This window comes from Budorcas taxicolor, chromosome 2, assembly GCF_023091745.1.
Source record: "Budorcas taxicolor isolate Tak-1 chromosome 2, Takin1.1, whole genome shotgun sequence".
Taxonomy (NCBI): Eukaryota; Metazoa; Chordata; class Mammalia; order Artiodactyla; family Bovidae; genus Budorcas; species Budorcas taxicolor.
The window spans coordinates 6,288,902-6,301,804 of record NC_068911.1 but is presented as its reverse complement, the minus strand read 5'-3'; the positions used below and the strand labels follow the sequence as shown (position 1 = coordinate 6,301,804).

The 12,903-nt window shown below is 45.0% G+C and overlaps 2 protein-coding genes across 2 annotated transcripts in view; both read right to left on the bottom strand.

Annotated features, from left to right (window-relative positions):
• Window positions 1-963, bottom strand: part of LOC128043210 (cytochrome P450 3A24-like) — a 59,016-nt gene extending 58,053 nt beyond the window's left edge. Inside the window, exon 1 of the mRNA XM_052635496.1 lies at window positions 870-963. Coding sequence (XP_052491456.1) covers window positions 870-940 — 71 coding nt within the window. The 5' untranslated portion in view covers window positions 941-963. The remainder of the gene's footprint in view (window positions 1-869) is intronic.
• Window positions 1-12,903, bottom strand: part of ZSCAN25 (zinc finger and SCAN domain containing 25) — a 430,575-nt gene that overhangs the window by 248,138 nt on the left and 169,534 nt on the right. The gene's annotated exons all lie outside the window — the stretch shown is intronic.

The window sequence follows — 12,903 nt, the reverse complement described above, 5'->3', positions numbered from 1 at the left end:
TGCCATACTTCAGGAGGAAAAAGTGCTTAAAATCCAAATTGGACTCTGGGATTTGTGACAGCATAGGCTTAGCAGATTTTTATCACAGGGAAAATAAATTAGTACACTGATGCTAACCCTTCCAGAGATTAAAAGGTGAAAGAAATGAATATAATCTCAAGATTTCTGCCAAGTATCCCTAGATCTTAAGATTTCTCATTTGCGGCTCCATAGTTCTGCAGAGTACAGGGTGGGGGAATTGAGTCTTAGGAAAGGATGCCCTGAGGAGGGGCGCAGAAAGGGGGAAGGGCTGAGCATGACAAGAAGGGTGACTGGTCTTCAGGTCCCCTACTAAAGTCTGGGTGCACCCAGTGCCTTGTGTACATAACACCAAGGAAGGAGGTTCCAGAGCAGGAACTCCTGAGTGACAAAGGGGACGATACTTCCTCATGTCTCTTACAGCAGGTACAGAATCCAAGTCAGAGAGAATGAAACAAAAACCCACGTTGCTCCTTGCCTCCAGGATTCCCAGCTATGGGGATCAGTGAGGACTATGCTGCACGTGGGCCAGTTGTTTTTAATTTGCCCTTGATGGACTCTGGTTGACTACTCTAGGTCCATGCAAACTGGTAGTCAATCAGAGGGTCATGTACAGGAGCAAAGAATGTCACAAACCCTCCTAACTATGCTAACAGCAACTTGGGAGTAAAGTTAACTCCTTCAACAGATGTGGGTAAGATCAATAATAACCCATTTGGTGCCCATAGCACCCAATGCTTGAGCAACTTCCCCTCCATTTACTTTGAACTTTAAAAAACTAAGGGAACCCCCTTTCCTGCTAAGCACCCAAGACCCAGGTTACAGAGGAGATGAGCCTGATGGTTACTCACAGATAGAGGAGCACCAGGCCGGTAGCCAGGAGAACCCAGGTTTCCACGGAAAAGCTTGGGATTAGCTCCATGGCCACTTTTCTTGGCGAGTCCCTCCTCTGAGTTTCCTTTCAGCTGTGTGTGCTGCTCTCTGCCTGCCTCTGGAGCTTCTGTTCACATTAGGCGGAGATTCAGTGCGGCTGGGAGATTTATGTGCTTAGAAAGGAGGTGGAGCTGGAGCTGCAACCAACAGAAAGGCCACTTGGGCTCTACCTGCAGGAGCCCTCTCTGCCTTGGTAGTTGGCCAAGCGTTACACACACTTCAGTTTGACCTCCTTTGAGTTCATATTCTGTAGGAAATCAATAAACAACTCAATCAGTGTTATCAGTAAGCCCAAAGGTTACAGAAGCTCAAATAAAGCCACTGGCTTTAATTCTCCTCTAAACCTCCCTGTCTCTATGGCTGCCTGTAGCCCAAAGTATTTGAAACTCTTCAAACAAGATGCTGGTGGTTTAGTCGCTAAGTTGTGTCCAACTCTTTTGGGACCCCATGGACTGCAGCCCACCAGGCTCCTCTGTCCATGGGAATTCCCAGGCAAGAATATTGGAGTCGGGTGCCATCTCCTCCTCCATGGGGTCAAACAAGATAGCTGTGCTGATTGTTACTCATACAACTTTTTTCCTGCCTGGAAAGGCCCCTGTGTCCCTTTTAGGCTCTTAATTATCCTTCAAAATGAAGCTCAGACAGAACATCTGTGTTAGACTCTTCCCTAACCAACCTCCTTGAGCAGATATAACCATTTCCTCCTCTGGGGATTTCTGTCCCCTGAAAATCCATCTCCTGCACCATGTTTGGTTTTCATACCTAGTACCTTCAGTGGATGGAGACTTGGGCACATACTGGGTACTAGCCAGGGTCATGTCCCAGGTACCTAGCAGAGTGCTTTCTGCAGAGTGGGTATCCAGAAATGTAGATGGAATTGAGTTGGTAGAGGTAAGGGCACTAGGCACCTGTGTGCCCTCTCTCTGTGGCTCTTTTGTGACCACACCATCTTCCTGAATTGTTAACACAACAAGAGGGCCTGGCTGGGTCTTGGTCACTGTCTCTGGACTTTCAGGAGGATCCATTAGGATCCTGTTGACAAGAGGGCCCCAGAAGGAGAGGCAGGACATATAGGAGAGGATGATGGCTGCACCAATGGTATCAATTCAGCTGATTCTGGACCCACCTCAAAAGCTCCTGCAAGTCAGATTCTAGATCAAAGAATGGTCACCTCTCCGGAAAGGCCACAATCCAAGATCAAAGGGTGTAAAGAGAGTGAGAGGAAAAAGCTGTCCAATGGCCAAGAGGACCCCAACATCATTAGCCACCAGCTATGTGGCACATACAGCAACAGGACTCCAAAAAGACCCCATGAGGGCATGTTATCTCTGGGGAATGTGGGGTGTGGGTGGGTCAGAGCAGAGGGGTTCCCACTTGTGGACACATAGGGAATTTGGGGGCTTCCCAAGTGTTGCTAGTGGTAAAGAACCCACTTGCCAATATAGGAGACCTGAGAGACAGGTTCGATCCCTGGGATGGGAAGATCCCCTGGAGGAGGAAATGGCAACCAGCTCCAGTATTCTTGCCTGGAGAATCTCATGGCAGAGGAGCCTGGAGGGCTACAGTCCACAGGGTCACAAAGAGTTGGACACGACTGAAAAAACTTAGCATGCAGAGCACAGGGACATTTTATTGGATAACAAGGAGCTGATACAGAGGAGGCCTAGAGTAGCAGTTGGTATCACCTGCTGGAGGCCTCCCCCTGCTGCACTTAAGTTGCTTTAATCATATCTGACTCTGTGACCCATGGGCTGTAGCCCGCCAGGCTCCCGCCAGTATCCAGGCAAGGATACTGGAGTGGGTTGCCATGCCCTTCTTCAGGAGATCTTCCCAACCCAGGCATCCAACCAGTGTCTCTTATGTCTCCTGCATTGGCAAGCTGGTTCTTTACCACAAGGGGCACCTGGGAAGCCCAGGCATCCACGTAACCCTGCTGAATTCCTGACGGGACCAGTATGAGGGCTGAGCATCAAGAAATTACAATGGCTCATTATCAGCACTCTGAACCAAGTCCTGTGTCTGCTTGACCATGGATTATGTGAAAAACAAAATCTCAAAGGTTCTTAAAACTTAATAGAAACTCAAGGCATGTAAGCTGTGTTTGTGCACTTCCTTCTCCCTTTATCCTGTCTCACTTTCACTCCTTCTGCAGAAAGTGATACTCATCTCTTGCTAACTTTGGCCTGAGAGTCCCCAGGGCTGTCCTATATTAGCCCGAGTGGGTGGAAGTCTTATTAGTAAAGTGCAGTAAGTCCCAACTATGCCTCCTGCCCTATTTTACTTCCTTGGGAGCTTGTCATGGAGCATGAAATTTCTGTCATCATAGTTTTTCATCTTTGGTTTCAGGCTTCCTCCAGGAGGCCCCTGTTAAAATCCACAGCTTCCACTGAGAATTATAATGTTTGAACACATCTATTTATCTGTCCATTGCTTCAGTTCAAGCGGGTGACTGTCAGGTGCCGGTACTGTGCTGTGGCCTAGAAGCTATACAGTCCTGTCCCTTGGGGGCAGTCTCTCAGTGGAGGAAGTGAGACACACAACCGAGCTCAGTATGGGGCATACCTTTTGGAGTCTTTGGGGAAATGGAGCCCTAGAGAGAGGCAGCAAAGGAGAGAAATGGATGGAAGCTTGAGTACCAACAAAGGACAGACCTGGGAAGCTGGAAGAGGATCCCCAGGGAAAGCGAAGTGAAAGTGAAAGTCGCCCAGTCGTGTCTCTTTGCCACCCCATGGACTATACACAGTCCATGGAATTCTCCAGGCCAGAATACTGGAGTGGGTAGCCTTTCCCTTCTCCAGGGGATCTTCCAACCCAGGGATCGAACCCTGATCTCCCGCATTGCAGGTGAATTCTTTACCAGCTGAGCTAGAAGGGAAGCCCAAGAATACTGGAGTGGGTAGCCTATCCCTTCTCCAGGGGATCTTCCCAACCCAGGAATTGAACCAGGATCTGCTGCATTGTAGGCGGATTCTTTACCAACTGAGCTATCAAGGAAGCAAGTCAGATAGAAACCCTGAGGGATTTTGATACATTTCTGCCCCTTTTGGTGCCTTCTCTGGGTACCTTTGGGTTTTCCCTGGTGGCTCAACTGTAAACAATCTGCCAGCAATGCAGGAGACCCAGGTTTGATCCCTGGGTCAGGAAGATCCCCTAGAGAAAGGAATGGCTACCCACTCCATTATTCCTGCCTGGAGAATCCCATGGACAGAGGAGATTGATGGACTCCTGTCCATGGTGTTGCAAAGAGTGGGACACAATTGAGCAACTAAGCACGTACACACACTGGGTACCTTTAAGGAGGGTCATGCTAAAATCTCCCATGTACATATATAGAAAGTGAAACTCAGTGACTGCAAATGGCTTCCCAACAGCTATTGATCAAAACATGTTATAAATAATATGAAGAAAGATGGCAAGTGTTCTGCTCTGAAATGTCAATATTCAAAGTCTGCAGTTTCATGATGAGGGTCACTGTGAAATAGAGACTCAAGGCTGAAGCAGCAATTTGGTTAAAAGTTCGGCTCCTATCTCCATGTCTAACCCTGCCCAGGGGCTCCCTCCATGGGTCTCCAGAATCAAGGACTTCATCTCACCTCAGGAGAAACAAGGACAGATGTTTGTCATGACAGGTGCTTGTCACATGTGTATACTCCCCACTAAGAGGAACACAAAGTACATCCCCCAGGAAGAGATTACAGTGTTATCTGATAACTACTGACAACTTGCTTCACTCAGCTAAACCCACAGCCTTTCTTATTCCTCTTGGAAACAAATTCCTTATGGAAACTACATACTTTCACCTTCCTCCAAAATGCATATGCCAATATGATGGTTTTCTCATTACGCCTTACACACCATCACCTTCCCAATTCCCCTCAGGGCCTGGTCCAGCTGGTTGGAATCTATCCCAGGGGCAATATCCTAGTCAAGTCCTGAGAAAAGTGTGTAGCCAGAGCCACGTCCTAGCAAAGGCAAATGGCCTGCTCTGCAAGGGGAAATAACAGAAGGCGTGATCTTTGTGCCCTTCATTCCACAGCCAGACACACTTGGCTTGAAAAATCTCACTTACGAAGACTGTGAAGGAAGACGTGTGTGCCTGAAGAGCACCCCACACCTCACGTCTCTCATCTGGTCATTTGTGTACCGACGGCCTCAGCATGGTCAAAGCTCTATCCCGAGTGTTTCATGTGCAGATGTGACCAAGATCCACATATTACTCAGGTGGAAAATAGAGAGACATAGACAATTATAGTACTGCCAAGATAAACTAATTATACATGTTTTAGAAACACAGTGTCCTCATCAACGATACATGGCTTATCTTTTCAGACCTTAGCAATCAGTCAGAGATGGAAATCAAAGAACACTCATGGAATCGGGCCATTAGGCTCAGGTATCAGGAGAGGTGAGCAGGGTGTCAGGGCCTCAGTGATGTAAGAGGCCCCATCAGTCTGCTATTCCTCTCCTTTTAGAGGTGACTCCTCTTCTGGGAAGCCTGTCCTGACTTCCACTGGCTGAGAGAATTGCTCAGGGTATGAGGAGGCCATATTTCTCTGGATTGATGTGTGTGTTAGTTTCCAATTTCACAGATCACGGGTCTGTAACCAGAGCTCTGCCCCAACACAGATAAGCAAGCCAGTCAGTAGGGGCTGGGATGAGGTAGTGGGATGTTCTTTCTGACCCACACATATCCCACCATGAAGAAACACACACACACATGTGCCCTTAAGCAGAAGCACTTCCATGGACTTCACAGCAAAGAGAAGAGAAAGACCTCATCATGGCTGCTCACATTCTACTCTATTCCTGAATTTCTCTTTCTTGATAAATGAATCACTAACATCTCTACCACACTGTACACCTTAGAAGGTTCTTTCACATCTCTCATTTGATTACCCTGAAAACTATGTGAGATAAGCAGTGTTGGGGTTATTTGATTCCCATTTTACAGATGTAAAAACAGAAGCTCAGGGTGGGGAAGAATCTTGCCCAAATATTGAGCAATAAATGTAGGGTGTGGAGCTAGATCTTGTAATTCTAAATTGTGCCAGTGACATGCTTGCCTGGATTCCAAGAGGCCTCCTGAAATAACTTGGCAGATTGTGTCAACCTCTTATGGGATAAATATCTCCATCATGCTTCTACTGTTGTTTTAAATGCTAGAGCTGTTTGTGGCCACAAGAGAGAGAGCAGATGACTAAATTTTATGTAATCATGAACTCATGGTGTCTGCAGATAAAGGATGTTGCAAATTGTCCTGACGTGTCACAATCAGAATCATCTGGGTTTCCAAGAAAGCAGGAAATGAAAGATGAATGAAACCAAGGAGTGAAAGAGGAATCAGAGGAGGCGGGCAAGTTTCAGAAGGCCACGAGGAAGGGAACTAATGACACAGGAGGTGTAAAATGAAAGAAAAGATCAGCATCACAGGTTAGCTGCAAAAGAGGAGCAAAGTGTTGGCCATCTCTCCTAATCAATACAGTAACCTTCTAAGGAGTTTTATCTGACCCTAGACTGGCCTCACCCAGGAAATTCCCTACTCTGCCACCAGACAGAGCCTGGTAAAACATGAGTCATGCACCATTCCTGTATTACTCAAATCTTTCCAACCACTTCCATCATCCACAGAATTAAACCCAAATGCCATGAGGAAGCTATTCAAGACCCATGTCGGATGTTTAGGTCACTTTCATACCTTGGTTATTGCAAACAGTTCTGCAATGAGTAAAGGGCTTCAAAGTAGCCCTTGCTTGAGATAAGTGGCCAGAGGCAGAACTGCTGGATTTTATGGTAGCTCTCTTTCGGCTTTTTGAGGAATCTCCACGCTGCCTTCTGCTGTGGCTGCACCAAGTTACATTCCCAGCAACAGTGCAGGAAAGTTCCCTTTTATCCACATCATCGCCCACATTTGTTGTTTCTTGTCTCCTTAATAGTCTGTCATTTGGACAGGTGTGAGGTGGTGTCTCATTATGAGTGATGCTGAGCACATTTTCATGTGCCTGTTGCCATCTGTTTGTCATCTTTAAAATGTCTATTCAGGTTTTCTGCCTACTTTTTAATCAAGCTGTTTGGTTTTTCAATATTGACCTGGGGTATTACACTAAGTGAAATAAGTCAGAAGGAAAAAAAAGGAATGAATACAGTATGATTTCACTTATATATGGAATCTAAAAAACAAAGTAGAATATAGAAAAAGACTATTACAAAAATACAAAAAAATACAGAAAAAGATACAGAGAACAAACAGGTGGTTGCCACAGGGGAGGCAGGTTGAAGGACAAACAAAATGGGTGAAGGGAATTAAGAGGTACAGACTTCCACGTAGAAAATACATAAGTCACTGGGATATAATGTTCACACAAGGAATATAGTCAATAATATTGTCACAAATTTATATGGTGCCAGATGCTTGCTGGTCTTACTAAGGTGATCAAATTGCAATGTATTAAAATATAGAATCATTATATTGCATGCCTGAAACTAAGTAACATTGTATGTTAATAAGAACTCAATTTCTTAAAATAATTTAAAAATAAATTAACAAATAAATGGTGAAAAAAAGATCTGTGTGCATCTGGCCACTGCTGACTTCTTCAGGCTTGTCTCAGTTCACTTCCAGTGCAAATATGATGTTTTAAGAAAATGGTATGATGTGCTGTTCCCAAGCCCCCCAGACGACTGGTCTTCTTGTGTCTACGCAACCATTCTTCCATCCGAAATGGGTCCAATCCATTTTCCATTGTGAATTCCTAGACTTCCTCTGGGAGTCAGCCAGGACACCATCTTCCCCAGTGACCCTTGTCCTGAACATGTAGGTGGTGGGGAGGGTCCCACTTCTGCATGATCACAGTTCTCACAGTTATCACGTGGAAACATACTAACTCTCAGACCATGATATCCATTGTAATTCATGTGCAGGGGCAATGTTAAAAACTACACAAGCCTGGGTGCACCTGAATATCTGAAATTCATGGGATGAAGTCAAATACAAGAAAATTGCATCTATTACTTTAATTGTTGCTAAGAATTGTGAAAAACATTAGCTGAAATATTAAAAGAAATAGCCTAGATCCTAGGGAACATAACTGAGCAAAACCAGCCAAAGAATAGAAACCTGAACAGTCTCAAAACTCATTTAAAAAGTAAGTGGAAGTCAAATCTTCTTGCAAGGAAACATCACATTCAGAGACTTTTACGGTAATCTTCAAGAAACACATATGTCTTAGCCTGCTTTCCCAAGAAAGAAGAGCTTGAAATACAGGCTTTCATGGCACTATCTTCTGGGGAATTTGATCCAGGGGAGAAAGAGTGAAGGAAAATACCAATCTGGCCAACATTTGGTATCAAAAGCAACCAACTCTTCGATCAACTGACCATCTTCTGAGAGGCCATACGACCACTCAGAAGATGCAGCCCATCCAGGGGATTGAAGAGGGAAGAGGGTACTCACTGGTTTCCCTTTCCTTTTGGGAAAATGTTCTTCCCACAGGGAAGTAATTCTCTAAAACTTCTGTATTACAGATGAATTGCTAGTTTGAGAGGCATAGTCAGGCTCCACTGCACAAAATCAGTTGGAATCTGGGCAATGATGGTCCCTGCACTTGTGGCACAAACAGGGACCAGGGCAGGTACACTAGTTCTCTATGCTGTCTAGCAGATTATCCCCAAATACAACCCCTTGAAACAAGCATTTACTGTGTCACAGCTCCTTGGGCTGAGAGTCCAGGTGTGGCTTACCTGGGTATCTCTGGCTCAAGCTTTCTCCTGCTATCAGGCTGGGCTGCCTCTCATCCAAAGTCTCACCTGGGGAAAGGCCCACTTTCAGGTCCTCCAGGTGGTCTGGCAGGGTTCAGATCCTCACAAGCTCAAGGATTCAGTTCCTCACTGGCTGTGGCCCAGAAGCCCCTCAGATCTCTGCCACTGGGGTCTCTCCACAGAGCAGCTCTCAACATGGCAGTCACTTCCCCCAGAGTGAGGGAGTGAGAGGGGGCACCCAATTAATATTCTACTCATTAGGAGCAAGTCACCTATCCCAGCCTCAGCAGTGGGAGGGGGTTAAATGGGGCATAAGTGCTAGGAGGCAGAGCCATTGGCGGCCAGCTGAGAGGATGCCATCGCAGAGGTGAAGCTAAGATTCTGAGTTGTCACATAAAATCAATTCAACCATGCCCAGCTCGCTCTATGAGGACAGTATGAACTTGATCCAAATAGGACAAAAGTGAGACAAGAAAGAAAGACTCCATTTCACTCCCACTCACAGGCTTCAACACAAAATTTCTGAGCAAAATAAAGCCAGTCAAAACCAGCAACAATGATACACCATGATCAAGTTGTATCTTCAAGGGATGGGAATACCAGACCATCTGACCTGCCTCCTGAGAAATTTCTATGCAGGTCAAGAAGCAATAGTTAGAACCGTACATGGAACTACAGACTGGTTCCAAATCAGGAAAGGAGTACGTCAAGGCTGTATATTGTCATCCTGCTTATTTAACATATTGTAGAGTACATCATGCAAAATGCCAGGCTGGATGAAGCACAAACTGGCATCAAAATTGCCAGGAGAAATATCAATAACCTCTGATATACAGATGACACCACCCTTATGGCAGAAAGTGAAGAACTAAAGAGCCTTTTGGTGAAAGTGAAAGAGGAGAGTGAAAAAGCTGGATTAAAACTCAACATTCAGAAAACCAAGATTATGGCATCCAGTCCCATCACTTCATGGCAAGTAGATGGGAAACAATGGAAACAGTGAGAGACTTTATTTTCTTTGGCTCCAAAATCACTGCAGATGGTGACTGCAGCCATGAAATTAAAAGACACTTGCTCCTTGGAAGAAAAGCTATGACCAACCTAGACAGCATATTAAAAAGCACAGACATTACTTTACCACAAAAGGTCTGTCTAGTCAAAGCTATGTTTTTTCCAGTAGTCATGTATAGATGTGAGAGTTGGACTATAAAGAAAGCTGAGCACCGAAGAATTGATACTTTTGAACTATGGTGCGGGAAAGACTCTTGAGAGTCCCTTGGACTGCAAGGAGATCCAACCAGTCAATCCTAAAGGGAATCAGTCCTGAATATTCGTTGGAAGGACTGATGCTGAAGCTGAAACTCTAATACTTTGACCACCTGATGTGAAGAACCAACTCACTGGGGAAAAAAAGACCCTGATGCTGGGAAAGATTGAAGGCTGGAGGAGAAGAGGACAACAGAGGACGAGATGGTTGGATGACATCACTGATGCAATGGACATGAGTTTGAGTAGGCTCCAGGAGTTGGTGATGGACAGAGGAGCCTGGTGTGCTGCAGTCCACGGGGTTGCAAAGAGTTGGACATGACTGAGCAACCGAACTGAGTTGGATTTTACCCTGAAACTCAGGGGTGACTAACAAAGAATAAATATTAGTATTAGTTATCAGGTTAATTGATTAAAAGAGAAAGGTCTTATCATCCCAATAGCTTCAGAAAACACATTTATTAATATTCAATATATCATTTATGATAGAAGAATGCACTACTAATAGCAAAGAATTTCCTTAATGTAATAAAAGTATCTACCAAAACCACCTAACAAAACCTCATTCTTCATAGTATAAAAGCATTATCTGCTCATGCCGTTTTACCACATGCACATACAGCCTTTTCAAAATTTGTAACCTCTTTAAGTACCTAAAATCCCATCAATTAATTTTATGCTGGAAACAAAAAGAACATCATTACTTGTTTTTGTCAGAAACCCAGTCTGTAGATCCCAGGTGAACAATTCAAAAAGATCACTGAATAAATTAAATATTTTTTTACCCTTTGAGAACTGACCAACATGGGTTCATTCAACTGAGATCAGCTGGGTTCAAAAGCTGAGTTCTTCACCTTTAGTTAGAACATAGGCTCTTATGATAATCAGATAGAAAAAATAAACCACCTCCCCAGAAAATAAACAAATGCTCTTCATTAGTGCATGCAGTACCAAGAGTTTTCCAAGTAGACATGTCAGCACGTGGCTGCCAAGCCCAGTGTTTTTTTCCAGGGGCCCTGCCCAGCCAATTCCAGGCCACACCTTGAATTCAATACAAGATGCCCTATTCTGATTGGTCACACAGTTATCTCCATGGTCATATGCCCTGTGTATCAGTCTGAGCTATGCCTGGTACTATAACACAACATGGGGACAAAGTGTGAACAAGACTGTCACAAAGGGCGCTTACCTAGGTGGGGTGCTCCATGCACGCAGACACCTCCAAAGGCATTGGGAGGCTGGGAAAGGCAGAGTTAGGTGGGATCCAGAGCCTCTGTAGGGATGGGTGGGCTTCCTAGAGGAGGTGACACTGCTTGCAGTACCACGGACAGAGCAGAATTTGCCTAAGGAGAGAAGGAGAGAGGGGATTCAGGCTGTGAGAATGGTTCATCTTATCAAAATTATCATTGCTGAGTATGTTTGTTATTTCTTGGTTGCAGGCACAATGTCTAAATCAACCAATTTTTATTACTGTTAATAAGGAAGTGATCAGATCACAGGCCAAGTTAGAGATTCTGTAATTCTAGGGCCAAGGTTCCACCCTGGACAGCTCAGCAGGGAGCTGAAGGATGTGTAGGATGTCTGGGAAAAGCGACAGGACTTTCTGGCATGCCAGCGACCTGTCTTGAATTTGTTAGGGTACAGTCCTGAGATTAAAAACGTTTACCAAGGTGACACTGACTCGGCATAAATCAACCATTCGGGGCCATTTCGCACATTCACAGTGTCGTGCCACCACGTCCTCTAGTTCCAGCGCGCTCCCATTCCACCAGAGGGCACTCCTGAGTCCATAAGCAGCTCCTCCCTACTCTGTCCTCTCCCAGCCCCTGGCCACCACTCATGTACATTCTGACTTCATGGATTTGCCTCTTCCAAATGCTTCCTATAAATGGAATCATGTAATGTGTGGTCTCTTGTCTCTGAATTCTTTCATTTATGCATTTTTAAAGTTAATCTCTCTTGTACCATGTATTAGTATTTCACATCTGTGATAACTGAAGAAGCAACTATTGTATGGATACATCACAATCGGTTTATCCATTCATCCACTGGTTTGCCTTGTGTCTACCGTTTAGCTATTGTGGAGAGTGGTGTTATGAACATGCAGGCATATGTCTTTGTTTGAGAAATAGTGTTCAGTTCTCTTAGGCATCTACCCTGGTGTGCAATTGCTGGTAATTCTATGCTCAACGACCTGAGGAGCTGCCAAACTGTTCCACACACTGGCTGCTTCATTACATCCTCACCAGGCAGCAACAGCTGAGGTTTCCACATTTCCTCTACATCCTCACCAACACTTCAGTTTTCCCTTTTTACAAAATAACCATCCCGGTGGTTGTGATGTAGTAAAATTTCTGGGATTTTGACTTTGTGCTACCAACATTAGTTAATAATCTGTGAGAATTCAACCAGAGGCAGAGAGGGCAAGTGAAGGGTGTGGTTGGGAACCTGGTCCACCAGGTCCCGGAGGCTTCTCTGGGCTCCCGGGACACCTATTCTCTCTACCGTGTACACAGCTGCCTAGAAGGCATCCATAGAACGTGACTGATGTGTAGGCCCTAGGTGGGTTATTTAAACGTGCTCAGCCTCAGTTGCCTGATCTTTAGAAACAAGGTTAATGATTATGTCTTCCCCTTCCTATAGGAGCCCAGATCAGAGACCTGAGGAGCTTGGGGCCTGAACCTGCGATAAGAGTTCTGGTGTCACTGGTGGAAGAGAACATGTGACCTTGCCTGTCACACACCTGATCCTTAGCAAACCCTCTAGAAATGTTCACTTGCAAGAGCTCATAGGAGTTCAAGTAGTAGCCAAAAGGGGCAAGCATTATAGAGTAAGCACAAGTTAGGAACTGTATTGTTTGTTAGCAAAAGGAGACATGAGTTCAAGTTGTAGTTGAAAAATAAATAAAAGGTTGGGAGTTTGCTGACTCTG